At 54.4% G+C, this 26,482-nt stretch overlaps 1 protein-coding gene across 2 annotated transcripts; it reads left to right on the forward strand.

The window, feature by feature from the left end:
- The first annotated feature begins 9,179 nt into the window (after nt 1-9,179).
- LOC119098196 (protein UBASH3A homolog) lies at nt 9,180-26,259 on the forward strand. Of its 2 annotated transcripts, none has more exons than XM_037221133.1 (13): nt 9,180-9,235; nt 9,495-9,611; nt 11,141-11,381; nt 11,713-11,908; nt 14,293-14,462; nt 14,964-15,172; nt 15,402-15,606; nt 15,921-16,062; nt 18,452-18,574; nt 19,152-19,244; nt 22,565-22,807; nt 23,185-23,292; nt 25,144-26,259. In XM_037221133.1, exons 2-13 carry the CDS (start codon nt 9,505-9,507, stop codon nt 25,269-25,271), a joined length of 1,965 nt encoding a protein of 654 aa, XP_037077028.1. In that variant the 5' UTR covers nt 9,180-9,235; nt 9,495-9,504; the 3' UTR covers nt 25,272-26,259. The 2 variants fall into 2 exon arrangements, with proteins under 2 accessions (XP_037077028.1, XP_037077021.1); XM_037221126.1 differs by lacking the exon at nt 9,180-9,235 and adding an exon at nt 9,313-9,363.
- Nucleotides 26,260-26,482: the final 223 nt, after the last annotated feature.

Consider the following 26,482-nt stretch of genomic DNA (forward strand, 5'->3'; position numbering starts at 1 on the left):
CTATCTGATAACCTGCTCAGGCACATTTGATCGTTCGGGGGCCCTCTACATTGGGCCTTGGGCACGTGCTATTTGAATGGGGCCCTACGCCTTGTCGGGGGCCTCCACTGTTCTCCTCCTTGGCCACACTGGATTGCTCGCGGGCCCTGCACATTGATTCTTGGTGTTTGAATTTAGGGCCCTCTACTCCCATCCGGGTCGTCTAATAACCTGTTCGGGTACACTCAATCTTTCGGGGCCGTCCGCATCGGGATTTTGGTGCCTCTTATTTGAATGGAGGGCATTACACCCCTGTCGGGGCCCCTTCTGATAAGATGCTCGGGCCAATTCGATCGTGGGGCCTCTGCATCTGGTTTTGGGTACTTATTTTTTTAATGGGGGGCCCACCATTCTTTCCGGGACCCTGTCTGTGAACCTGCTGTGGCGCACTGGATTATTCGGGGCCCTCACATCGTGTCGTGGGTATTTCATATTTGAACGGAAGGCCCTACGCTCTTATCGGGCATCTGTTGACCTGCTCGAGCATCCGAATATCCCTGGGCCCCTGCACATTGTGTTTTGTGTACTTCCTATCTGAATGGAGGACCCTACGCACTTGTCGGGACCCCATCTGTTCGCCGCTTCGGTCACACCAGATTGTTCGGGGCCTATTTATTGGATCTTGGTGTTTGAATTTAGGGCCCAACGCTCCTGTCTGGGCCACCTGATCATCTGCTCGGGATGCTCCATCCTTCGCGGCTCTCCGCACTGGGTTTTGGCTACTTCTTATTTCAATGGAGGGCCCTACGCTCTTTTTTGGAACCTTACTTGTTAACCTGCTCGGGCGCACTCGATCATTCGGGGGCCCTCTACATTGGGTCTTGGGTGCTTCCTATTTGAATGGAGGGCCTCACGCTCTTGACGGGTGCCCTATGTGTTAACCTGTTAGGACGCACTCGATCGTTCAGAGCCCTACACATTGCGTCGTGAGTATTTCTTATTCGAATGGATGGCCTTATGTTCTTGGCGGGCCCATCTATTCATGCTCGGGCCGGTGGCGGATGCAGAGGGTGGGGTTGGGGGGGAGAGGCACGGGACCATTCCCCATGGGCCATGCCGATGGTACCGAAAGGCTCCGAAGGGCCCATAATCCCGCCGGACAGATGTAGTTTTCTGACAAAAAAGCAAAAGCAAAAAGTGGACGCCCTTTGGGCCTACAGAGCGATCAATAACCATGTTAGCAAAGAAATGAGTTCATACGTAGACGAAGTTTATTCATTGCTGATTGGAGAAAGTGTTGCTTAGGGGAAAATTTCGGGGCTCATTACGCTGTCCAGAGGCATTAATTACGCTGTTGGTTGCCTGGCCCTATATGTCCACTTGTTGGGTCAGTCTGATCGCTAAAAGCTTTCCACGTTGTCCTCGATCTCTTTGCATTTTCTCGTAGGGCTCAATGTGCTGTTGGATGCTATCTGCCTCCATGTCTGAGCGCTGTTGATCGATCAGATTTTCCTCCACGGATTCGTCCCATTCGTCCGAAAGGCTCCATATACCTTTCCGGGTGCCCATGTCTGGGTACGCACAGTCGCTCAGGTGCCCTTCACATAAGTATCAGATTCTTATCCACTTGGAGGGCCTTGTGCTCTTGCTAGGGCTCTTATGAGGTAAGGCGCGGAGACACTCGGTGCTCAGGGGCCCTCTACTTTGATCAAGGTCGCTCTTCCTTTGGTCTCATTTGCGGTGGGCTCTTCACTCCTATCGAGGCTCGTATTGTTAACCTGCCCATGCACTCTGGATCGCACAGGGGTATTAATTCATGGTCTTTGATAATTCCCCTTTGCTCGGAGAATCCTTTGTTCTGGCTGGGCCTTATTTGTACGCCTGCCTGGACACTACCGATCGTTTAGGAGCCCACCACGTTTGTCTTGCGTTCTTTTCGCTTGCTCTGAGGGCCCTACACTTGTGAACGAAAGTTACTTTGCTGTCCTCCTGTGACACTCATAATCGCTCAGGTTCCGTCCCTATTAGCCTTGGTGCCTGCGCCTTAGAGCAGCAGTCGAATATGCGTCGATGAATGTTTACGCGCGATTGCCGAACGTAATTTCGCATGCCGCCGACGTCGTATTATTTCCATTGGCCATTGAGTGTGTGACATTATTTTACTAGTGCATGATGTTCTTAACTTAATTTGAATGCTTTGATATGCTGTCCTTATCAATCACAAAGGAAAAGCGGTGTGTCGCGAGGGTACAGGATGAAGCAAGATGGAGGATAAGGGTGACTGATGATGTTAGCACACCAGATTTCCTATTGCAATTCCAAATGGTCCAAATTTGACGACTCATGACCCTAGGTCAGGCCATAAGTCGTCAAATGTTACAAAGTCTAAGATTCTTGCTTGCAAATAACTTATAGCTCAGGACCTACCCAACCGATCATTGCCAAATTTCCACCGTTGGATGCTCCATGCCTGATTCCCTCCTGCAGTGGCAAATTTGGCGACCCTCGGTCAGATTGGAAGTCAAATTTCGCCGAGTCCAAAATTCGTACCTGCATACAATTCATTCAGGAACTGTTGCTCCAATCATATCCAAACCTTCACCACTTGATGGGACACACCTAGCTGCTGCAATATGTGCCATGAAGCCCTACGCTATTGTTTTTGTAGTGTCAAAGTGCGCGGGAAATTCATTTCCATTTTTTGCGGTCGTGCACATTACAGCAATAACGCTTCTACACGTTCCTTGCGTCAATGCAAAGGCATTAGCGCGAATACTGCGAATGCAGTCTTCTTTTATGGTGAACAAGACACACAGCATGTACACTGTACAAGAGCTATTTCATTCGACACGTTTGGGACGGCCGCAATCGTCGAATCAAGCACTGACGGCGGCGCACACGGCGCATGACACGGCGGCGCACAACGCGAACTGTGAAGCTCAAGGTTCCCGTTGACTGAAGCATTGGCGCCTTTTCCGTCAGTTTTGCCCCCGTTTGCTTCTGGGACCTGTACCCCGTGACAGGCTTTACACAGAGTGCAGAAAGTATTTCCCCAAGAAGGATTATGAGGTCATCTATCTGTCACAGCGGGACACTGGCCAAGCCGGTCCATTTCGGTCCAGGTTCAGCTCGATTCGACGGACTTCTAACCGACTTAAAACCAGCAACCAACAAAATACTGCTAAGGAGGCGTGCACATAACCACGACAAAACTGTATTTCCATACCTCACAATAACCAACCCCGCACCGTCACGTGTTCCATGACCAATGTTCTGCTGATCGTGGCGACACCATGTACAATTCAGCGCGTGATTTTTAACACAGCACCTCCGCTAAGGAGACATTCACCTCGTAAGACCGGCCTAACCAAGCTGCAGTTTTCCTTGGGAACAGACATAAGGAAAATACATTATTGTAAGTGACGCCACGCTTGCAGCTTCAACAGAGAATTAGGGAAAATGGCGTACAAGATAGTGAGGTTTGGCAGCCATCGGCGTGGTAGATTCTGAGCTATAAGTTATCCGCAAGCAATAATTTTGGACTTCGTGTGAAGTTGACCACTTTTGCCCTGACCTAGGACCACCAAATTTGGAAATGCAAGAGGAAATCAGGTATAGGGCATCCAATGGTGAAAGTTTGGCAGTGATCGGTTTGGTAGGTTCTGAGCTGTAAATTGCCTGCAAACAAGAATTTTGAACGTTGTGAAATTTGATGACTTAACTTGACCTAGGGTCACCAAATTTGGAACTGCAGGAGGGAATCAATTATGGAACATCCAATAGTGAAGATCTCACAGCGATCGGTGCAGTAGGCTCTGAGGTATGAGTTGTCTGCATTTGCATGTACAATTTTCCCTTCGCGTTTTCCAGGTGTTTGACCTCAGGTCAGGTCGGGTGATCACGCGAGTCGTTTTGGAGAACCTGCGTGTCTGCGTCATTTGCCGGTCTTTTAGACCCCTACCTTCCTTGATTGATGCTCAGCGCACCTGTCAACAGCACTTGCAGTGCAAAAGCATGGTTTCGGGATGGACGCCGCTATTTCTGATACATACAATGTATGAGTTGATTTAGGGTATAAACAGCATGATTTTCCGAAGCAGCATCCTTCTACTAACTTTTCGTTCCAGTTTTCACGAGAACTGTGTGATTGCAACGCAATTTTTTATGCCTGAAACGTAGGTGACGTCTACTTGGAGAGTTCCGACAGATGGCTTCCTAATAGTAAATGCCCCCGCCCCCCCCCCCCCAACCAAAAATTACCGAGTATGGCCATTTGTTAATGAGTGCACGCTTTTACGTTTTTTATCTTTACCTTCTACAGTGGGAATAGAACCCAGAAGCTACCGCGAGACCAATTCTGCCCACGTTTTGCAGTCAATCAACTGAAGAACTCATGCGGTAAACGACTGCATGAAAATGAATCACTGGCGCTATTCTTTTTACGGTGGTCCAGTGGCCTTTTTCTAGGGCGATAGACCTCAGAGGCCTTGTCAGAATCTTATGCGGGCTGCACAGAGATGCTAAGGAAATGTTCAATACTCAGTCATAGTTAATTAATGATGCAAATTATGTGACGTGGCTTTGAACGTGCGCGCTCACAGAGCTTGGCAAAAAAACACGACGCCGGGCGTTGCCGTCTATTTGTGCCGTGCGCGCGGCAGCGATCGCTGTGGAATAACGCTTCCGCATGTCTTATGAAATCAGCTCGTACCATTGAAAGATTAAGCTTAGCTCACGAAAGGCAGGATATGTATAAAAAGTAGAGATTCTACCTTCACTCCCCCATGCACCACTTAATGGTGCTGTAAAGGCCAATCCGTTCAGTTCATCAGTCTAGAAATCGTGCTTGGTAGAATATACGCCCGGCTACCTTCTATATGTACGGTATGAAGTCATCAACTGTTCAAATATGCTTCTGTCAAATATGTCATCATTTTCGTCCACCCGTTGGCCACGGCTTAGTGCTCGCCGCGGAGCCAAAGCCAGCCGAAGAGCGGTACGAATTAAATTTCAAGACATTCGTAAGCGTAATTCCGCAACGGTCGTCTCGCGCGCCCGGCACCCACCAGCTGGTGTTGCATGCAGTGACCAGCGCCGCTCGGTTGTACGGAAACTGCAGCTCAGGCTTTCGCTGTCCTTGCTTCCGAGATTGCAGGCGCGCAGGCTCAGGGGTTTTGATAATTTGTTTCACTGGTCGATTCTGTAAAAGAAGAGACGTGCTTAGGCGAACCTGGGATGGCCTAGTTCGTTTTTTAACTCATTTCGACTTGCTCTTTTGAACACAAATGAGGCCTCTTATTTCTTTCCGGGTGGGGGGCCTCTTGAGTTGGGCGGTAGGGGGCACCGTTCTGTTCCCGATTAAAGCCTGAAGGGTCATTCCGTCCCACCGCGGGGTGTCTTGCGGCTGCCATTATGGTAACACGGGGCGGGATCCCCGACCGATCCGGAGGACCCCTTAGAGGGATACATCATATCACATTAGTCTCTCCATGACGCGGGTGGCTTCTGACCCGCGCAAATCGCGGCCGATCCCGGATCGACGCAGGAACCCTCATTGACGCAACAACATTCCTGATCGCCGTAGGTGATCCAATAATTGGCACATAGACTAATTTGGCTTAATGGGCCCGTGTTGGAGTTGGGTTGGGGGACCCACCGCTCGGCACTGGGGGCTCTGACTGGCAGAGGTATCTTCCATTGCCTAAATGTGAATAATCATTGCAAGTTGTCATGTTTCCTCTCATTGTCAGAGTCCCCTGACCAAGACAAGAAACCTCTGTCACTCGCGGTTCCGTCCCTGTCCCTGTTGAGTATATTTTTCTCTGACCGACTCGAGGCCCCTTGTTGACACAGAATACATGGTTCGGCATATATACCTGGTTCGGCAATACCCCTGAAGGACACAGGAGCCCCGCATTGTTGCAAGGGTCCCGCCGAACGTAAATCGCAGGCCCGGCCGTGCTCCTGCTTGAGAAATGGGCCCCAAAGCTCAGACCGGCGCGGAGTTGACTGTTCGGTGTTGGTGATCTCCGGCCGAAACAGAGGAATGCTCTTCATCGGGGTTCCCTAATCGGTGCACGAGGTCCTCACACTGACATTTGAGGTCACGGCCCTGCAGGCCGTAAGTCTACAGGTAATGAGTCTACGATAGGCTTTTCCTGATTGGAGATGGGTCATTTCCAGGCCTGGGCTTACATGGACGTTTCTTATCTGGAAATGGGCTCTTTTCAGACCTGAAACGGGGCCCATCATAAGTTGAATGCGGGGCCCAGGCGAGGGTGTGGGGCTGGAGGTGGGGATGGAGGCACCGGCGGCACATATGTGCCCCCTTTGGTCCAGACGGGCCATTAGGGCTCCTCAAGACCGACGATCAGGACCCTCAGAGTCAGACCCTCAGTCTTGCGCTGATTAGGGTACCTGAGGCAACGAGGGCCCCCAGTTGATCCGCAGCCACGATTTTTGAGCAGTCTGCCCCGTGGCAGCCTAAGGCCTATTTCCAGTGGCAGGACCGTCCTGAGGCCCGCGACTGTCAGTCAGAGGACCATTTGCATTGTTCGGGATTCCTGAGGTAATGAGGGACCGCTGTATTGGTCACGGGGGCCACAGTACGCGTGACAGGGGACCCTTTCTCGGCAAGGGCCCAGATTAGGCCGTGATTCTGTTTTTTGTGTAGGGGCAGGGACGTGACCCCGAACGTCAGGGGGCCCTTAGGGCCCGGTGGTAACGAAAGGAGATAGGATAAACAGCAACGAAAGGGCTCATAATGAGACAATAAACGGGCCCTGTGTGAGTCACAGGCCCAAGAACAAACATCCGGACCTCCATCCACTTTTGGTCATGTGCACGATGAACCGAACTGAAGTCATCTGCCAATTATTAGGCCCCTGTGTGTCGGTAAGCGATATTTTGGCGTTAATAAGACCCCCTGCGCCGATCCGGGATCGACTGCTCCGGTCTGAGGGCCTTATGCGTCCGGGAGGGGACCGATGCATGATGCATCCCTTTGCGGCCCTAGCCGACCTTCTTATCCTCTATCTTACTTCATCCTGCATCCTCGCGACACCCCGCTTGTCCACATGGGACAGGCTGCATGTGTCAGCCACGAGTGGGCCGAGAGCCCGGTGGGAAGGGGGACCTCGAGCGGATACCCAGTGCATATGCGTCAGTTAAAGCTCGGCGGTTGGCCCCCCAGGCGCATGCACGTTTGCCCCACTGTTCACCATTTTCCTTCATCCCGTAGCCCTGAAATGATCATTTCTGGTCGAAAGGGCTCTAATCCAAACAACCAACCAACCAACCAATCCTTTGCTGATTGACTAGGGGGACCGGCCCCCGCGTCTCTAGAATTAAAGCCGGCAAGTACCTTGGGTGGCGAGTTAGAACGGGAAACGCCCTTCAACACGTGAACGGGAAAGGGAAGGCAATAAGGCCCACAACGGTTTACTTACGGGTCTCCCTGTCCACGAAATGTAAGGGATTTCCTAAGTGTTCAATCCGCTGAGTTCAATCAATCCGCCTTAGTGTTCAATCCGCTCTACAAACGCATTCGTCGGCATGACGGTGGCAAATGAAGGAAGCTGTGACTCTCGAGATAAAATGAGCCAAGTCTCGTGATTTTTCGTGATGTCTTTTTACCGGGAGCCCTTTATCCAGATGTGTGCCGCTCGCATCCCTTCTTACCAAAACTTGGCCTCTCCCCTGGTTTAAGACACAGATTGTGGGATCTGAGATAGGCTCTTCTCTGGGTAAAATGTTTAGATGAGCCCTTTCCGGACCTCAGATGCCCACTTTCTCAGTTTATAGCGTGTCATTTCATGATTTAAGAAGGCCCCTGCTTGTGTCTTCAATGGTCCCTTGCCAGACCTGAAAGGGCCCTCTCTGTGCTTGCGATGGACCCCACCCAGACCTGAGACAAACCCCCGTCTGAGTTTGCGACGGACCTGTTCTGATCAGAGGCGGGTCCTTTTGAGTGTACAATGGGCCCTTTTCAGACCGAAGGGCCCTTCCCGTGCCTGAAACTTTAAAGGGGTTTCCTGCCTTACAAAGAATCCTTTCCACACCCGAGATGGGCTGTGCGGTTCCTTGGATGACACGCTAACCTCTTCAACAAAACCGCGAGGGGCGCCATTGGGGCCATCTGACATATGGGGAAAAAGATAGTTTTGGCCCTTACCTCATGGGGAACACTTAGCCTCGCGAATACACCGCCACTGGCTGTGTGAGCCTACGATAGGGCCACTCCAGACCAGAGATGGGCCCTTCCCGGGCCCAAAAGTGAGATAGATTTTTTCCGAGCCTCAGGTTTCCCGTTTCTCAACTGATACGGAGTTCTCACGTGATTTGAGACGAGTCGTTTCTGACTTTACGGTGGACCCTTTCCAGACTGGAGAAGGCCCTCTTTGAACCCACGGCGATGAGCCCTTTTCCCGACCTGACATGGGTCTTTTTATCTTGCGATGAGCCCCGTCCAGACCAGAGTTAGGCCCGTAACGCGCCTGGAAGTGACCTGATTGTTTTCCCGTCTTGAAACAGGCAATTTCCAGCCTAAGATGGGCCCTTCGCGGGCACGAAACGATTCCCCTCCGAGCTTAAAATAGACGCTTTGCGGTCCAGACAGGGTTCCCAACGCTTCTTTGGTAACGTTGAAGCGAGCACTACCATATATACCGGAGGGCCCTTCTGGGCTACCTGAGATTACAGGGACGGGGGGGGGGGGGCAAAAAGCTACTTTTGCTCCTCCTCAAAAGATGGGGGGCAAGGTCCCCCACTGCCCCTTTCCCCTTTCGGGTACGCCGCCACTGGTCTGATCCCGCCCGGTGTTGCCCGGTCCCGCCTGGTCACGTTTGGCTTGGGTTAGTCCCGTCCTGCTCCGCCATGCCTCGTGACGTTCCATTCCGGATCCGTCCTGTATTCCGTGTGATCCCGTTCTGTCCCAACCGGTTTGGATGTATTCATAAATGCATAGTGAACCTACTAATATCAACTTTGCTTGATCTACAAGCTAGATTTAGTTCATACAGGCCGCTTTCAGGGTGCGCGAGGCCTATGCTGGCGATGCCGAACTGTGCGAGGGCTAATTCTGTGCGAGTGAGGTCCATCTCCATGGAGACCACATGCGCGCTGCGAACAGACCAACAGACTGCCGTAAACCACCGATATACATCTATGCCACAGGCGCTAGTAGGTGTGTAATATAATGTATTTGCGCCATATCCTTATACATTACAACGTCACTATGCGGAAGAGTCACCCATTGGTACGGCTGGAAAGAAGGTTGAAACGCGACCACAAATGTGTAGCGTTGATTCACCGGGTTGACCTTGACGCGCTGGTGTTGCTCCGTCAGCGTGAGAGCCTGGCGCATGTGATTATTTAATTTGCAAGGTGACATCATATGATATCCCTGCTGTCTGGCTATTGACGGCGTTTTCTGTTAAAGTGAGACACAAATCTGTACTATAGCTCATCAGTGAGTTTTTGTGCAAGTCTTAATCATCTGATGCCACTCATTTCAGATCATCAAACATGGCATCACTCCCACCCAGAAAGAGTTCAACCCCATCAAAAGGGACAAAGCAGAGCCTGTCGTCTTTAGATGTACTTCTTCAAATGGGATTTCCTCAAAACAGAGCGTGAGTACAAATTGTATGGCATGCAGTGGTGGCAACTGGTATAATCTTTGAAAATGTTGGATGACAGGTACCTGAGACCAGAGGAGTGCACCATGAATTGATTGCAGTTTGACATTGTGCATATATATACATATTATATATATATATATATATATATATATATATATATATATATATATATATATATATATATATATATATATGTATATATATATAAATAAGATGGTTACACTGTAGTATGTCACATTATGCTTGATTTTGCATGGTTCCTGCTGGGTTTTTTTCTAACCCTAGTGACAATGAGTTGATCACATGTTATGCATATTTCCTGCATTCTTGCAAGTTTGCTGTGTGTGTTTTTGTCAGTGAGTCAGCAAGCTCTCATTGTTCCTTACTTTCTACCTAAATGTTACCATAGTGTGCTGAACAACAAATTTATATGCATGGATAAGGATGTTAATATGACCTCTTGGTGTAATTATTAAAATAAATCTTATAGCATCATTGTTTCACTGTTTTCTGCTCTGCACACATCAGCCAGCTGATTTCAGGTGATTACAACCTGCCAAAAACTTTCTTGCTACCAACTGTGTTGGTGGATTTGTGCTTACCACACTCTTGATTCTGTCAAGGATATAATACATGTGCACCAAGAGAGCAATTATAAGTGCCATCTCATGCTGCAGTCACTACCTGGTGATGCACATCATCTGAGAGAGTATGGGGGTAGCTGTGGAACAGGATCCACCAGCTCTGAGATGCAGAAGTTCCAGCCTGGAAACAGCTGCAGTTGGGGTTTGCTGCCAGTCAGGAGTGGTATTAAATAGAACCTTGAATAGATGTGAATTCTTGTTACCAACAGCTGGATTTTGGGCAGGCCTTCTTTGCAAGTTAGCCTCCAAGATGCTGCAATAATGAACCAGTGATTTTTGTGAACTTCTATGGACATTCACAGCATAATATCTGAAAAAATGACATGAATGCTGGAAGAAAGTTTAGGGGGCAGCTTTAACAGCTGGGGAAACTTGGAAACATAGTTTTCATAACAAGCCCTGGGAAGCATTATATTTTTCATAACAAGCCATGGGAAACACTAGAGTTTTCATAACAAGGGCTGTGCTAGCAATGAAGTTCTACCTTCCTGCAGCTAGACTGCATGTCTATCACAATTCTGCTCAGGAACCATCAGGTTGTGTCCATTTTTCTGAACTGAGCTGTTTTCTAAGCAGGATGTCTCTCATTGACTGTATTCCTGCCCAGAGCACCATGGTTGCATTCTTTGTGCTTTGGGTTAACTTCAGTCTCTTAAATATATTTTAATGTAATATGTATGCAATGTTAACACTGTATACAATTATTGTTTATGTCCAAGGTTTTTGTATCCAATAACCCACACCATAACTCATGGGCACCAATGCCAGTTCAAGGCCTATGTCCATTTGACTTTCAGTTGTCTGGCTGTAGTGGCTTGGGGCCAGTCTCAGTGCTACAGCGCCCCCACCTCTGTCACGCTGGTCCTCCCCACCCAGTGAGAAGGCGCTGGCCGCCACCGGAGACCGGGGCGTGCAGTTGGCCTCTGACTGGCTGCTGGCGCACGTCAACGACCCGCACATAGACGAGGGCGACACGCGTGACTTCTACCTGTACATGTGCCCGACGGGGGCGCTGCTGCAGCAGCTGACCCAGTTCCGGCGCCGCGTGCTGACGCAGTGCGGCAGGAACGGCGCCCACTCGCTGCTGCCGCACGTCACGCTGGCGGCGCCGTTCAAGGTGCGGTCGGCATCGCTGTTCAGCTGTGTCTTAAGCTTTTGCTTCCATGGACGGACGGCAGCTCCATGGGTTGACGCGCGTGTATACGGGTGCGGGCTCGTGAGCACAACGCTTGATCTCCAGTTCGATTCGTTGCCTCATGTAAGCGTCGAGTCGGATGATAGCTCCTGTATGGTGATTCTGGCCAGCGCCTTACCGTGAGCGCGCTGCCCGGATCGACAGCTGCCGTGTGGAGGCTGTGCTGTGTGTATAATACCGCACAGCCCAGCCGCTGTGCAGCGCTGTGCGGGGTACGACCGGCGGCGCTGACCGGCGCGGCCCGACGCCGCAGGTGACGCACCGCCAGGTGGGCCTGCTGGTGGACACGCTGGAGCGGACGGCGGGCCGCTGCCTGGCCCAGCTGCCCGACCGGTGGCGGCTCGAACGCTACGTCTCGCAAAACTACATGGGCCTCTTCATAGAGGAGGCCCAGGCCGACGTGCTGAAGAAGATGACGGCGCAGCTAGCCCGCGAACTGGCGCGACACAGTGAGTGGTCCCCGTGGTTCCCGTGGCACAGCACAGTGAGTGGTCCCCGCGGTTCCCGTGGCACGGCACAGCGAGTGGTCCCCGCGGTTCCCGTGGCACGGCGCAGTGAGTGGTCCCCGCGGTTCCCGTGGCACGGCACAGTGAGTGGTCCCCGCGGTTCCCGTGGCACGGCACAGTGAGTGGTCCCCGCGGTTCCCGTGGAAGGGCGCAGTGAGTGGTCCCCGCGGTTCCCGTGGCACGGCACAGTGAGTGGTCCCCGCGGTTCCCGTGGCACGGCACAGTGAGTGGTCCCCGCGGTTCGCGTGGAAGGGCGCAGTGAGTGGTCCCCGCGGTTCCCGTGGCACGGCACAGTGGGTGGTCCCCGCGGTTCCCGTGGAAGGGCGCAGTGAGTGGTCCCCGCGGTTCCCGTGGCACGGCACAGCGAGTGGTCCCCGCGGTTCCCGTGGCACGGCACAGCGAGTGGTCCCCGCGGTTCCCGTGGCACGGCGCAGTGAGTGGTCCCCACGGTTCCCGTGGCACGGCACAGTGAGTGGTCCCCGCGGTTCCCGTGGCACGGCGCAGTGAGTGGTCCCCACGGTTCCCGTGGCACGGCACAGTGAGTGGTTCCTGCGGTTCCCGTGGAACAACGCAGTGAGTGGTCCCCGCGGTTCCCGTGGCACGGCATAGTGAGCGGTCCACGCGGTTCCCGTGGAAGGGCGCAGTGAGTGGTCCCCGCGGTTCCCGTGGCACGGCACAGTGAGTGGTCCCCGCGGTTCCCGTGGCACGGCACAGCGAGTGGTCCCCGCGGTTCCCGTGGCACGGCACAGCGAGTGGTCCCCGCGGTTCCCGTGGCACGGCACAACGAGTGGTCCCCGCGGTTCCCGTGGCACGGCGCAGTGAGTGGTCCCCACGGTTCCCGTGGCACGGCACAGTGAGTGGTCCCCGCGGTTCCCGTGGCACTGCACAGTGAGTGGTTCCTGCGGTTCCCGTGGAACAACGCAGTGAGTGGTCCCCGCGGTTCCCGTGGCACGGCATAGTGAGCGGTCCACGCGGTTCCCGTGGAAGGGCGCAGTGAGTGGTCCCCACGGTTCCCGTGGCACGGCACAGTGAGTGGTTCCTGCGGTTCCCGTGGAACGGCACAGCGAGTGGTCCCCGCGGTTCCCGTGGCACGGCACAGCGAGTGGTCCCCGCGGTTCCCGTGGAACGGCGCAGTGAGTGGTCCCCGCGGTTCCCGTGGAACAGCGCAGTGAGTGGTCCCCGCGGTTCCCGTGGCACGGCACAGTGAGTGGTTCCTGCGGTTCCCGTGGCACGGCACAGCGAGTGGTCCCCGCGGTTCCCGTGGAACGGCGCAGTGAGTGGTCCCCGCGGTTCCCGTGGCACGGCGCAGTGAGTGGTCCCCGCGGTTCCCGTGGCACGGCACAGCGAGTGGTCCCCGCGGTTCCCGTGGCACGGCACAGCGAGTGGTCCCCGCGGTTCCCGTGGCACGGCACAGCGAGTGGTCCCCGCGGTTCCCGTGGAACGGCGCAGTGAGTGGTCCCCGCGGTTCCCGTGGAAGGGCGCAGTGAGTGGTCCCCGCGGTTCCCGTGGCACGGCACAGTGAGTGGTTCCTGCGGTTCCCGTGGAACGGCGCAGTGAGTGGTCCCCGCGGTTCCCGTGGAAGGGCGCAGTGAGTGGTCCCCGCGGTTCCCGTGGCACGGCACAGTGAGTGGTCCCCGCGGTTCCCGTGGAAGGGCGCAGTGAGTGGTGCCGCTCCGCGGCCGTCCTCTGGCTGACCCGGTCACACTGGGCTGGTGACCAGTAAGCCAGAGGAACATGGACATGTTCTGCGCCAGGACACAGCTCTGTTTCCACTCCCGTCGAAGGCCACGCGATGATGTGTGCCGAACCAAGGCTGACCACTGAGGCAACAGATGTGCAATCTTTTGATACCCGGCCAGGTGGCTGTTGATAACTACTTTAGTGCGTGGCGTCATTCTGTTTGCGCAGATCGCACAATCAGGGGAAGGTTGGCTGGTGTTCACATATTTTTAGCAGCACAGCAGCACAAGCACAAGGACTGAATTCACAAGGACTGAATTCTCTTTTATGTTAAGCTGTTCGCCGCAACATGCACCGTTTGCACATACTGCCGTGTGTTGGAAATTCTCCTGATCGTGTTCCTGCCTGACGCGGAGTTGTGCGATGTGGAATTTCATGCCCTACTTTATATTTTTGTTCCTCGTATTATCTAGTTCGTGGCCCTTATTATGTGGTCTGATAAGCACCGCCAATATCATTTATTTTGCTTCCGTTCGCTCTATGCATTTTCTCGCTCGTAGACGTTTATATTTTTGACGTACATGTTCACGGCGCGGCTGCATCTAAGCAAAACTGTTTTATGCACGTGACGTGTGGCCTGCTTTCAGACATCAAGCTGGAGGCACAGACCAAGTCGCTCCACCTGACCCTGGCCTACCAGTTCTCGGCGGCGCACTTTGTCCAGCTGGAGGAGCTGCTGACGCTGGTGGACCCTACCAGCGCCTGTCTCTGGGAGCTGCGACTGTACTCGAGAGATCCGCGGTTAGAGGGGCGAGAGGTCAGTGCATCCGGCTTGAAAGTGTGGTATGTGTTGTGTGTGTTTAGGGGAGGCCCGTGTTTCCCATGGACCCGCGCATCTCAAGAGACATCATGCCTGATGTGTATGTGATTCCGGTTGTTCCGGTCGTCAAATGAAACGTTTCATTGGTCCAACACTTCGGTGTGAGCCATTGTGTTGTCGAGCTCGTGCCGTTATGCCGCTGCGGTCTGATGTTCCCGGCCCTGTCCGCCAGCTCCCTGGCTTGTCCCCAGCGCCCTGCGTTGTCCCTGGGCTTCCTGCCCTGTCCACCAGCCTCTAATCTTGTCTTCGGCGCCCTGCCTTATCCTCGACCTCTGCCCTGTCCACCAGCTTCCTGCCTTATCCTCAGCGCCCTGCCTTATCCACCAGCCCTTGTCTTGTCCTCGGCCCCTTGCCCTGTCCACCGGCCCCTGTCTCGTCTTCGGCCCAGCCCTGCCCTGGCCGGCCGGCCTGCCGTCTGACGACGCCTCCGCCGGCCAGGTACACAAGGTGCTGTACGCGCACGTGCCGCGCGAGCCGGACGAGCTGGAGCTGGTGGTGGGCGACTACGTGTACGTGTCGCGTGACTCGCTGCAAAGCTCGCCTGACGGCTGGGTCGAGGCCACCTCCTGGCTCACCGGCCAGAGCGGCTTCCTGCCGCACAACTACATCCAGCCGATGGCCGAGTCCGACTCCTGGACCCTGCACAGGTGGGTGGGGGACGGCCGGCGCTGCGGCGCTCGCCGACACCGGCCGGCGTCGGAGCGTCAGCCCGCGCGTCTGGCGGCTGACGCGGGTCGCTGCCGCTGGGCACCGATAACGGCGGTAACGTGTCGTTATGCCAGTGTGTGTGTGTGTGTATGTGTAGCACAGGACGGTACCGATAAGCCGGTCGGCGGTGCAGGTGCATACGTCTGTATGTCTGCGTGTGCGACACAGGGCGCTGCCGATGAGCCGGTCGGCGCTGTCGGAGGAGCTGGACGGGCCGCCGTGCCGCCGCCAGCCGCTGCAGCACGCCAGCAGCCAGGAGCGGCTGCGGCAGTCGCTCTCCTCGCTCGGCTCGGACACCTCGCTGCAGGAGACGGCCGAGCGGCCCCGCTCCGTCTACGACAACGTGCTGGTGACGGACGACCCGCCGGCCCAGGTCAGTCTGCCCTGTCCCACTGACCCGCGCAGGGGTCGGCGGGCGCTGGCGGCGCTGTTCCGGCCGCGCGCGGAGGTCGGTGGTGAGTCGCGGGAGGTGTATACGCAACACTGTGACTTAACCCTGGAAAAGGGTAGACATCAGTCATTACCTCAGCATCCAGTGTGTAGGCACCATGTGTTGGCCCCGCACCGACTGGTCGTGTACGTACTTGAAAAGGAATCCTTGCGTTCAGTGTTAAATCCACGAGCTGAGTTCGTTTGGGACGGTGTTGGCACGCACGCATCTGACGCTGGCCCCGTTCTGTGAAACAGGCGGAGCGGCCGGCGGCGAGGCCAGCGCCCCTGGCGGCGTCGGTCGACAGCTCGGCACCGCGCCAGGTGTGGGTGGCGCGCCACGGAGAGCGGGTCGACTTCACCTACGGCTCGTGGATCCCGTTCTGCTTCGACGAGGGCGGTGAGCGGCCGGAGTAGGGGAGGTGCCGGCGCGTTAGCCCGTTGCGGACAGAGCTAGCCCCTGAGACTTTCGGTCCGAGGCCGCCTCCGTTAGGATCCATTCCGGGGCTGGGTAGCGTCTGCACTCGAGTCGGAGTCAAGCCTGCAGTGTAAGGTCCTTAGCTGTAAGTCGTTCTACGTGGCCCACGCCGGCCGCCTTGTAGGGAGCGGCCGGCGTGACTCAGGCTTATCGAATAAGCCCGGGCCGCCGTCAACAAGGCTCCGGACACCCCAGTGTGTAACGTTTTACGGAGGAGCCTCCGGGCATCACATTCACAACCATTCTCTTCATTAAAAACTCGCATAGTTGCTAACTTGTTGGGGACCACGTAGGCGGAAACGTAACCGAATGAATCTTCATACAGCAACATCGACCAATGCTACACTTGAGTGTGGCATGGTGGTACGTGAACCGTAGCTTTTTCGTTTTTTAGATGTTATATGACTGTCTTCAACATACTTAAATGGAGTGTGATATCCACTGCAGAGTTTCAAACTTATTTGATTTAAATGCATTGGCAATGCATGGACTAGTAGCAAAACCTCGAAATGCATTACAGTGGTTAGTACAAATGTATTTGAATTTGGTGTAGTAATAATGAGAACTCATTAAATGTAATCGCAGCAACTTAAATATTGTGTTCTATCTTGGCATGTGTCGTTTAAACGCCTAAAGCGTGTTCCTCTCGTCGACCATTTACCACACGCTTATTCCTTTTCTCCCGAGGTGGTTGTTCTTCAATTAGGCAGTCGTGTGGTACTTTGTGATATGCGTTTGAAAAGGAACTGCGGCATTAAAACAAGCATACGTTGTGTTTTCTTCGACTACGTGCTGTTCATGACATACTAACATGTATGGAGCTACTTCGAAACGCTTCTCGCTTTCCTGTAGGATAGGTCAGACTTTAATATATGAGGACGCGCAGGAAATGTTTGTAGCACAAACGCTAAGGCAGGTACGCTTATCGCTATCAGTTTGTTGTGTTCTGGAGGGTCTGTTTAATGTATTCGTGCGTGATGCTTGTCGACTGCGTCTTACATTGGGTCATAGCGACTGTGTCGCGATGATTTGCTGCAAAATGCATCAACTTCCCATTGTAAAGACGTGGCGCAAAATGGCTGTTTCAGGAACTGTCCGCTGGAAAGAACTCATAACATGTTTCTTCCAGGCGACACTGAAAACCTACGCGGCATCTTAACCAAGTGCGAGTTTGGGGGGCACACGTTGCCCGAAGCGATCATTTTGAGGATAGTTGTTCGATATAGGCACATACAGGGCACAGCTTTTTTCCATATGCTTTCCTGTCCGTTTATGAAACGCGTGCCAGCTTTTTAAACGCATTTGTCGGTTTACCTGCATAGTGGCAAAGCCTTCATAGTGCAGTTGGTCACGCATCATTATCTGCTATGGTTGAAGCGATCTGGCAGCAGTCCTGAAAACGCCCAAGAGCGGATGATGGATTCGTTTGTTGGATTACTCTGGTGGGATTGCGTTCCATAGTGCACTGCAAGTGCATTAGTTAAAAAAAAATGTGATCATCTATAAACCAGAACAGTAAAAATCGCGCATTTTGTATCGTCGCGTGGTGAACTCGCGATTCTCGAGTTGTAGTAAGAAAGATCCCGTGTCTTCAGTTTCATTGCTTGTTGCCACGAATTGTTCCCTAAACTCAGGCACCAGCCATGTTTCAGAATAAAAACATGACTGACAGACACCGCTGGGCTTTATTTTGCCCGCAACTCCAGTAGTGGCTTGTCCCATAACCAGTTGGTCGTTTTCTGTGACAGCTAAAAGAGCTGCCCAATTTAACTGACAACTCTTGCGATGCACAAAGAGAGAGAGAGAGAGGAGAGAGAGGGAGAGGAGAGAGAGAGAGAGAGAGAGAGAGAGAGAGAAGAGAGGAGAGAGAGAGAGAGAGAGAGAGGAGAGGAGAGAGAGAGGAGAGGAGAGGGAGAGGAGAGGAGAGGGAGAGGGAGAGGGAGGGGAGAGGGAGAGGGAGAGGGAGGGGAGAGGGAGGAAGAGGGAGAGGGAGGGGGGAGAGGGGAGGGAGGGGAGGGGAGGGAGAGGGAGAGGGAGAGGAGAGGGAGGGGAGGGGAGAGAGGAGAGGGAGAAAATAACACGCATTAAGTGAGATTAGCATTCTATGTTTGATACATGCATGCAGGGCAATAATGATTTGCGTAAAACGTGACCAGTTTAAGCACTGTGACAATCAATTCGGCATGTAATGCAGGCTACCAATGCCTTTCAGCACATGCGCCAGTGCGGCGGTCGACTGTACTGAATGATCCCGATCTCCCATCCGTTTGGGTGAGCCGGCGCAGCATCACAAGTGCCGCTGTCGTTGCAGGGAATTACGTGCAGAAGGACCTGAACATGCCGGTGACGCTGCGGACGCGCTCCGACGGGCCCAAGGGCTTCGCCAAGGACTCGCCCGTGACGCAGGTGGGCCGCGTTCAGGCCCGCCTCACCGGTGAGTTGACAGACGGCAGCCCCGCTGGACACCGGCGAGCGCCGCCCGCGTCGGCGCCGACTCCGGGCATGGCTTGGCTCTTGGAAGAACACGTGCTGGGACACTCGAGCTCTTGTTCGAGCAACAGTTTTGAAAACGTGTGCAAATGAACCATCGGTGCGACTTACGTTAACGTTAGGAGTCTTACGTTAACGTTAGACTTTGTTACGAGTCGTTAACGTTACTCGAGCACCTGCTTCCCCGTTTAGTTGAATGATTTGGTTGAATAAGTCTGAACTCATCAATCCACTTCATGCGAGGCCTTTGTTGTCCCGGACTTTTGGTTTGTCCACGGCAGAAGCTCGCTTTGACTGTCGCGCACATCAGACACTTGCGCGCATGCGCACACTTGGCCAGAGGAAGGCCGCGGTGCGTTACCGGCGTGGTATAACAGGATGCTGCGGTGCCAGTTGTGACGCCACTGCCACTGTCGCTCCGTGAAGCCGCCGCGCGAGACATTCGCAGTCTCGGCGCGGGGTGAGGCGAGCTCGCCTGCCGCGTGCTGTTCCTGGCTGCAGAAGTGTCTGGCTCCCCGCAGGGGAGGCGATGAAGCGGCACAACGTGCAGGTGCATCACGTGTACTGCTCGCCCAGCCTGCGCTGCGTCGAGACGGCCTACTTCATCTTGGCAGGTACCGTGCCGCCTGTGGCCTCACACACCGGACGAGAACGCCGCTCAGTCGGCTGCCGGGGACCAGCGGGAGCCCTGCCGTGACCCGGAGGGTCCCTGCCGAGAACCGAGGGCACATGCCGGGGACCCGGAGACCGCAGCCGGGATCCGTAGGATCTAAGCCGGGACCGCGAAACCCCCGCTGGGACCCGGGGCTCCCGCCGGGGTCTGGTGGACCCCAGCCGGGACCAGGGGACCTCAGCTGGGAACCTCGAGCCCCAGGGAACTTCACCGGAGCCGAGTTAACCGGCCCGGTATCGGGCGTACCCCCGTGACTGTCGCCTGATACCACGCACGGTCGCCTGATGTTACGAGGGCGAGAAACAACAGGCCGGCAGGGTTCCCTGTTGGTGTCAACATCGAGCAAGGCGCATCAGCTATGGGTAAATGTGGTAACCTGCGACCTTTCGCTGTCGACGAGTATTACGTATATATATATATATATATATATATATATATATATATATATATATATATATATATATACGTGGTAACGCAGAAATTGTCAGCGGTGGAGCAAAATATTTTATCAACTGAGATTTTCATTGGCGCCGTGTGCATGGTTAATGTTGGAACGCCCGATGCCACTCCACTTTACATACGCCTGCAGCTGCGGAGACCAGCTATGTGTATTGCTTGGAGAATTAGCACGGTAATTGAGGCACCAAACACCCCGCTCGCACGCGAGAACCACAAGTGGTCGTCGCTGGCCGACTGCTTCCAGATAGCCGATTGTGTATCGCTGAGGCGTCCATACCGGTCCAATGCGCACTGCAGTCCAATGCTGAAGTGCTGGCATGCTTTCGGCCGACTTGCCGTGCGTTTGCTCCAGAAGTATACAATAGCTAGCACGCGTGCCCTGATTGAATCTCGGTGAGTTTCATAAGGATCAGAGCTTTGTGAAGTCACCAATTTAAGGCTAGCCTGACGCCATTAGTTGACCGATTAGTCCCACTTATATGATCACGTTTGCTGACTGCGGGGCTCGGAGCCACTCAGCTCATGTTGGTTTTAGTCTGGACAGGTATGGCCTGCGGCCGGTGGCATCGCTGAAGGTCAGGTGATGTCAGAGGACGGGACGGACCGTGCCGAACGTTGCGGCACGTTAAATTTCACCACCAAATTCTGACGTTGCCCTTGAGTTACGCGATCGGGTGGTAGGGTCAGGGCTCGCACAACAAGCACTGCTCAGCGTGAGCTCTGATCCCAGAAATCGATCCATTCAAACGGTTCGAAGCAATCTAAAAAAAAACAACAAACATATTGCATGTTTGTCACATTGGGGCGACCGTGAAACTCCAGCCGCTGAGTTGTAATTGCGTTGGCACGTGATTGTTCCAACTTCCGGCGGGCAATACGCATGGATCCGAGTTTGCAGGCTCCATGCCAAGGTAATAGAAGCACGAGGTAAAGCCGAGTCGAAGCCACAACACAGACCCTGTTGGGTGACGTTCGCCAGGTGGTGTTTTTCAGATCATAATATTGGGAACAGCCTAGTTAAAACGATATGATCCGATGCAAACTCGTTGGGCCAGTTTCAGGGCTAGCAAAACACCACCAGATGCAGTTGATATTCGAAAAAGGCCCTCTAAGAGTTGTAACAAAATCGGTGTGGACAGAGTTCTGGACCTTCTACCAGAACCTGAGACGACATGCCTGTTAGTTTGTGGTAAAGGATGTCGGCTCACTGGCTGTGCCCATAAGTCTTGGGAAAGAAACGGATATCTTTCGGACGCGCTGGTTATCGTGCATGCTTGTTGCTGTCAACCGTTCATTAACGTAATATTCATGCGGACATATATGCATCATACGTCATTCGGCACCGTCAAATGTGAGTCGGCATTGGTCTTTGCGTTGGATGGATGAATTCTGCGTGGTGTCAATCAGCCAGCCAAGCATGGGTCATGATATAATGATTTCGGTGAAAAGGCTGTGTATTCGCTACAGTACGGATAAGTAAAGCGAAAACTACGTGTCATACTTGCCCCATCGTGGTACCGGGTTCACCATAACAAATCACAGGTGCCGCGCACAACACAAAACAAAAGACTGCGAACTTAACATCGAAAATACCACAGGGCCATAGTTGACAGCTGACGTAATCGTTTCATTGTTCGGATGGCTGCCCAGTGATTTCATGCTGGAGCATTTCATTAATACACTTTCAGCAATTTCTGTATTTCTTCGTTGTAGGGTGACTGAAGTTACTGTCTGATGACGTGTAACTTTCAGAACCACTCGTGCTTCGTTTCAATCATAGTTTGTATCGGAAAGCGCTACTCATCGCGGTGATTATCACTGTTACGAGTGCTTGTACCCTGGAGCTGGTCGGGGTGCTGCCGGTGCTAGCGGAGCTTTTTTTGTCGTTCGCGTTAGAACCTCCCATGGAAGGATCCAACGATTTCATGCGCCAGGTGTGTACGCTGCATTCCTTTCGGTCGTCCCCTTTGATGTGATCTTTGTTGCAATTGTCCGTATCGCAGTACAGGAACGTGGTCTTGTGCATAATCATTCCGTGAATATAGCATTTGTTGAGGGTCATATTTTGATACAGCGTCTGGTTCAACCATAAACAGTGCTTGGCGAAGTACTTGTCGTGCATCTCGTTATATCCGCAGACTTGGCCCTCTGTACAATTTACCTCCTTTGGTGTTCCATGGACGCAGTCCGGCAGCTCTTTCCAGCCTTTAAAGTTGTTGTTAGGATCGTCCAAGACAGTCTGATTCATGCTCATTATACCCATGTGAAGGATGGCTGCCATGACATTCTTAAATTTCTTTTGAACGCCAGGAATTTTCAACATTTTGGGAGAATGACAAGTCAAGCACTGCAGTGCAAAGGAAACGGTTACGATGCATGTCAACAAAATGATAAGTCTAGCAATGAAACTCATTGTGCTTGAAGTCTGTGGAGCCGTCAAATAACTCAGCTGCCAGGATTGTGTCTGAAATACGTAACAATTCAGTAATTGGAATTCTTCTGCTTGGGAAATTAGAAGCACGTGCGAAGAAATCTCGCGACACTTTTTCATCTTATCATCTTCAACAGAAAGCTGAAGGGACTGGCGCAAATTTGGGCCATCATCATCGGTCTGAAATGGAGGACATGGTTCACCTTTAAGATCTGTCAGAAGGTAACGAAGCACATTTGAATGGCGTGCACTATGCACATAGGCGTGCTTTTCTGTCTCATGTCAGAATCCCCTCGAAGCATCACATGTTGCGAGAGATCCGCAAAGGTCTCGACATCCGCATTTTACCGGGTGAACCTGTCTACCGGCAGGCATGGGCATGCAACACCAGCTGCCGCTGCGCATCGAGCCGGGCCTGTTCGAGTGGCTGGTCTGGTATTCCGACGGACTGCCCTCGTTCCTGAGCGTGGCTGAGCTACAGAGCTGGGGCTTCAACGTGGACGCCGGCTACCGGCCGCTCGTCACCGTGGAGGAGCTGCGCGAGCGCAAAGAGAGCTGTGAACAGTACTACCAACGCAACCACTTCGTCACGCAGCACGCGCTGCGCACTGCAGGTGGGGTCGGCCGACTGGTGAGGCGCGGAGGCGTACGGGACAGACAGACACCATGCGGTGGGGGGGGGGGGGGGGGGGGGGGGGGGGTATGGATCTTTTGCGACGGTTTTTCAAGCCTGGTGTGATTTGTCAAAACCTGAAGCTGATTTCTGCTGCAGTACGTTCGCCATTGCAATGTAGGGCCATCATTTTCCTTGTGCGACCACATTGTCGAGCCGTCTCCATTGGTACATCCTACGTACACTGTTGTCCCGTCGCAGTGGCGGCGGGACCGCAGTGTCTGCCTGTCGCTGCTGTGTGTGGCGTGACTGCAGTGTCGGGCTGCTCTCGTTGCTGCGCGTCCTCGTGCCGCCGCTGACCGCCCGCACCCCACGCAGCGAGCGGCAACATCCTGCTGGTGGGCCACGCGGCCACGCTGGACACGTGCACGCGCCAGCAGACGGGCCACCAGCCGCGCTCGGCCGTCGAGCTGCGCGCCTTCCTCGGTGAGCGGACCGGGTGCCGGCCGACGGGCTGAGGGGACTGGGCCGACGGGGCTGACGACTGGGGCCGAGCACCGGGCCGGCTGGGCGGCTCGGGGCGGAGCACTGGGCCGACCAGGCCCGCGACTGGGGCCGAGCACCGGGCGAACTGGGCTGCTCGGAGCGGAGGACTGGGCCGACTAGGCCCGCGACAGGGGCCGGGCACCAGGCCAGCTGGGCGGCTCGGGGCGGAGGACTGGGCCGACCAGGCACGCGGCTGGGGCCGAGCACCGGGCGAACTGGACCGCTCAGGGTGGAGGACTGGGCCGACAGTGATCACTCGGGTGTGGCGCTATTGTTGTCGCCCCGTGAAGCGAGAAATACCGAACCAGAGTTGTCATCGGCCAGCTCAGTGGCGACGCGGCACTGGTGATTCATGGTCTGTTTAAATTGTGTCATGTATGTCTTGGCTGAGTGGTGTCCAGTGTCGTATGCATTATGCCGACAATCAGGGGGGGGGGGGGGGGGTACAAAGGGGTGGAGATAGAGAGGGCTTTCGTCTCTCCCCATGGTGGTCTGGGGCCCAAAGTTCCGGTTGACCGAAGACGGCATTCGGGATATGTGAGACTTTGAGATACTCGCCAATCGGCCAAGGGCCCCCGAAACTGAGAGGGGGCCTGTGATACTGAGAGGGGGATTCCATATTGCACAAGGGTACTGCCCGATACTGTCGGGCAGGAGTCTGAGAATATCTGTTGTCCAGGGAGCTCCGATACTGGACAGGGGCTCCGTGCCGGCCAAAGACCCCATCAGCCGAACAGGAGCAGAGCCCTCCGATCTCGATTATTCTCGATATTATATTCTCTTTCGTCACTAGGAGACCTCTCAGACAAAAGTAGGCCTTCCGTCAGGGGCTTCGGGCCCAGTCAGGGACCCGCACCAGTTAAAGCCTAATTCTGGGACAGTGACAGGGCCAAGGACCCAGAATGCCATACAGGAAACCTCTGGTGCTGCTTAGGGGCACTCGGAGAGTCGAGGGGCCCCACTGCGGGGAGAAAGGAATTCGATCCTGAAAAGGGGAGCCCCGATGCTGAACAGAGATCCGTGCCGGCCTGGGCCCCCATTAGCCTGACAAGGACAGAGTTATGGTCACTGAATGTCGGTCATAGAAGCAAGCTGGAAGCGAGTTATTGTGCTGTTAGATAGCACGTTAAGTGTTGATTTTTAACCTTCCAACTAACGGCGGCTGTTGCTCAATACAGGGGCCGAATGTCCTGGAACCAAGCCCGTGCCTGGTGATGCCTCCGAGCATCCATCGGTTTGGTGCCAGCTGATACTGAGCCTAGGCTAGGCCCACATTTGAGGCATCAGTCTAGGGGCCAAAAATTACTTTATTGTGAAATAAAAATATTTGTATGCTTCAAAATGGATGCTTCCGGTTTTTGTTACCAGCCGTCCGTACCAGGCGTGGAGACGCCAGAATGAGACTCATCAGGGGACGGGGCTTAACTGAAGGCCTGGGATTGGCCGATGAAAAGCGATTCGCGGCCAAAAAGTCTCAAATTCTTTGACGGAGGTGACATCAGGTTTTGGGAAGTGAAGCCCAAGACTCAGAGAAATTCGATAAAATGGAAACAAATATAAGACAAAACAGGAATATGTGGTAACTTACTGACATAGTGAATAACAAAATTGAATGATGTCACACCCTCAAAGTCAAGTTGGTCTGATTTGGTGATTTTCGAGGAGTATATTTTGGGCCCTTGGGGAAGGCGGAGACCACGTCTGGCAGTAGCCCCCGGCCCTTGGAGAATGTCTGCCCGTGCCGACAACCAGCTGGCACTAATCAGCCCGTCGCTTCTGTTTCATCACCAGGCAAGATTCCCTACTGCAGCATTCTGGCGATGGAGGAGACATCCGGCGGGTGGGAGCTGAAGGACGCTCTGTTCCCCCCGCTGACCCACTCTTACAACCAGCGGCTGGACCTGGCCCTGTTGAAGTAGAGGCGCGGCCGACGGCGACCTGAGGTGGCGCGCCCGGCTGACTTTGTGCGGCCGTTCCGCCGGTGGGAGGACGTCAGCGCCGGGAGGTCCGGCCGCCGGTGCTTCCTCGGCGACGTGTCGACTGGCACCAGCGGCCGCCGGCCGTGGCCACCTCGCCCACCCAAAGACAACCTGCTCAGAAACTCGAACTCATGGAACTGTGTTTAGCGACTGCTGTTCAGCGCACGCGACCCTTGCGGCTACGGCTCCTTCGCCGCGGCTGTGACGCAGTGTCATGTTGAGCTATTTGTGTTGATGTTCGCCAACGCTGCGCTGTTTCCCGTGCTCTGCGCCGCTGCAGTAGTGCTGCCGTCACCGGCGCGTGCTGTGCAGGTCGTGCGGACGTTGCCGCGGCTCTGATGGTCTCGCTGGGCGCCGGTGGGCGGCCTGGCGTTGGGCGCGGCGCAGGCCGCGGCCTTTCCCCTGTTGTGATGCGGCGAGGTAATTCCCCGCGCCTGGAGGCTTTCCATGTGTGCGCTGGGGTGGAGCGCTACTGCCGCTGCGTTGTCTGTTGTGCGGCGGCCTCCAGCCGGCACGTGCCGCCATGCGGGACCGTCCGTGGGGAGGGGAAGGGTCATGTCATCCAACGGCGCACCGTCCGTGGCCGCATACGCCGGTCGCCGCCGTGGACCAGACGAACTGGAGAGGTGTGAGGCTTGGGCTGGATTGTTGGAATTGTGGGTTTGTTGGGTTAGTGTTCGTTGTAAACCGTTCGGACGGTGTTTTGATGTAGCAGTGTCGTTTTTACGTGGAGCGTCAGGCCAGGGGCTGATCATTGCTCCAGTTGAATTTCCATGCAGGGGTCAGACCGTCTGAGACGGAGGTCTGTGTTGGAGACTAGCACATGTCCACTCGGCGGATGCCACCGTCTGAACCGATGTTTTGAAACGGTATCACTGCTGTTGGTATTGTGGACCACAGCAGCGCGTAAATGTATGCTAATTTATTACCCTGGGATTTCATACCGGTCCTCAGCCCGAAGTCGTCTCGCATCCAGGCCAAGATGCGTCCGGGACTCATGGGTCATGCGCGACTCGTGCGTGTCGGCGGTCGAACCCCGCGGAATGCAATCCACAGCTGTCTGGCGTCGGCGTGCCGGCATGAGCTAAAAAGACGCGGGTTGTTGGACGGAGAATGGGAGATACGAGACTTTTCCCAGCTCCGTAGGGTAC

This window comes from Pollicipes pollicipes, unplaced genomic scaffold (assembly GCF_011947565.3).
Source record: "Pollicipes pollicipes isolate AB1234 unplaced genomic scaffold, Ppol_2.1 Scaffold_2555;HRSCAF=2994_pilon_pilon_pilon, whole genome shotgun sequence".
NCBI classification, from domain to species: Eukaryota; Metazoa; Arthropoda; class Thecostraca; order Pollicipedomorpha; family Pollicipedidae; genus Pollicipes; species Pollicipes pollicipes.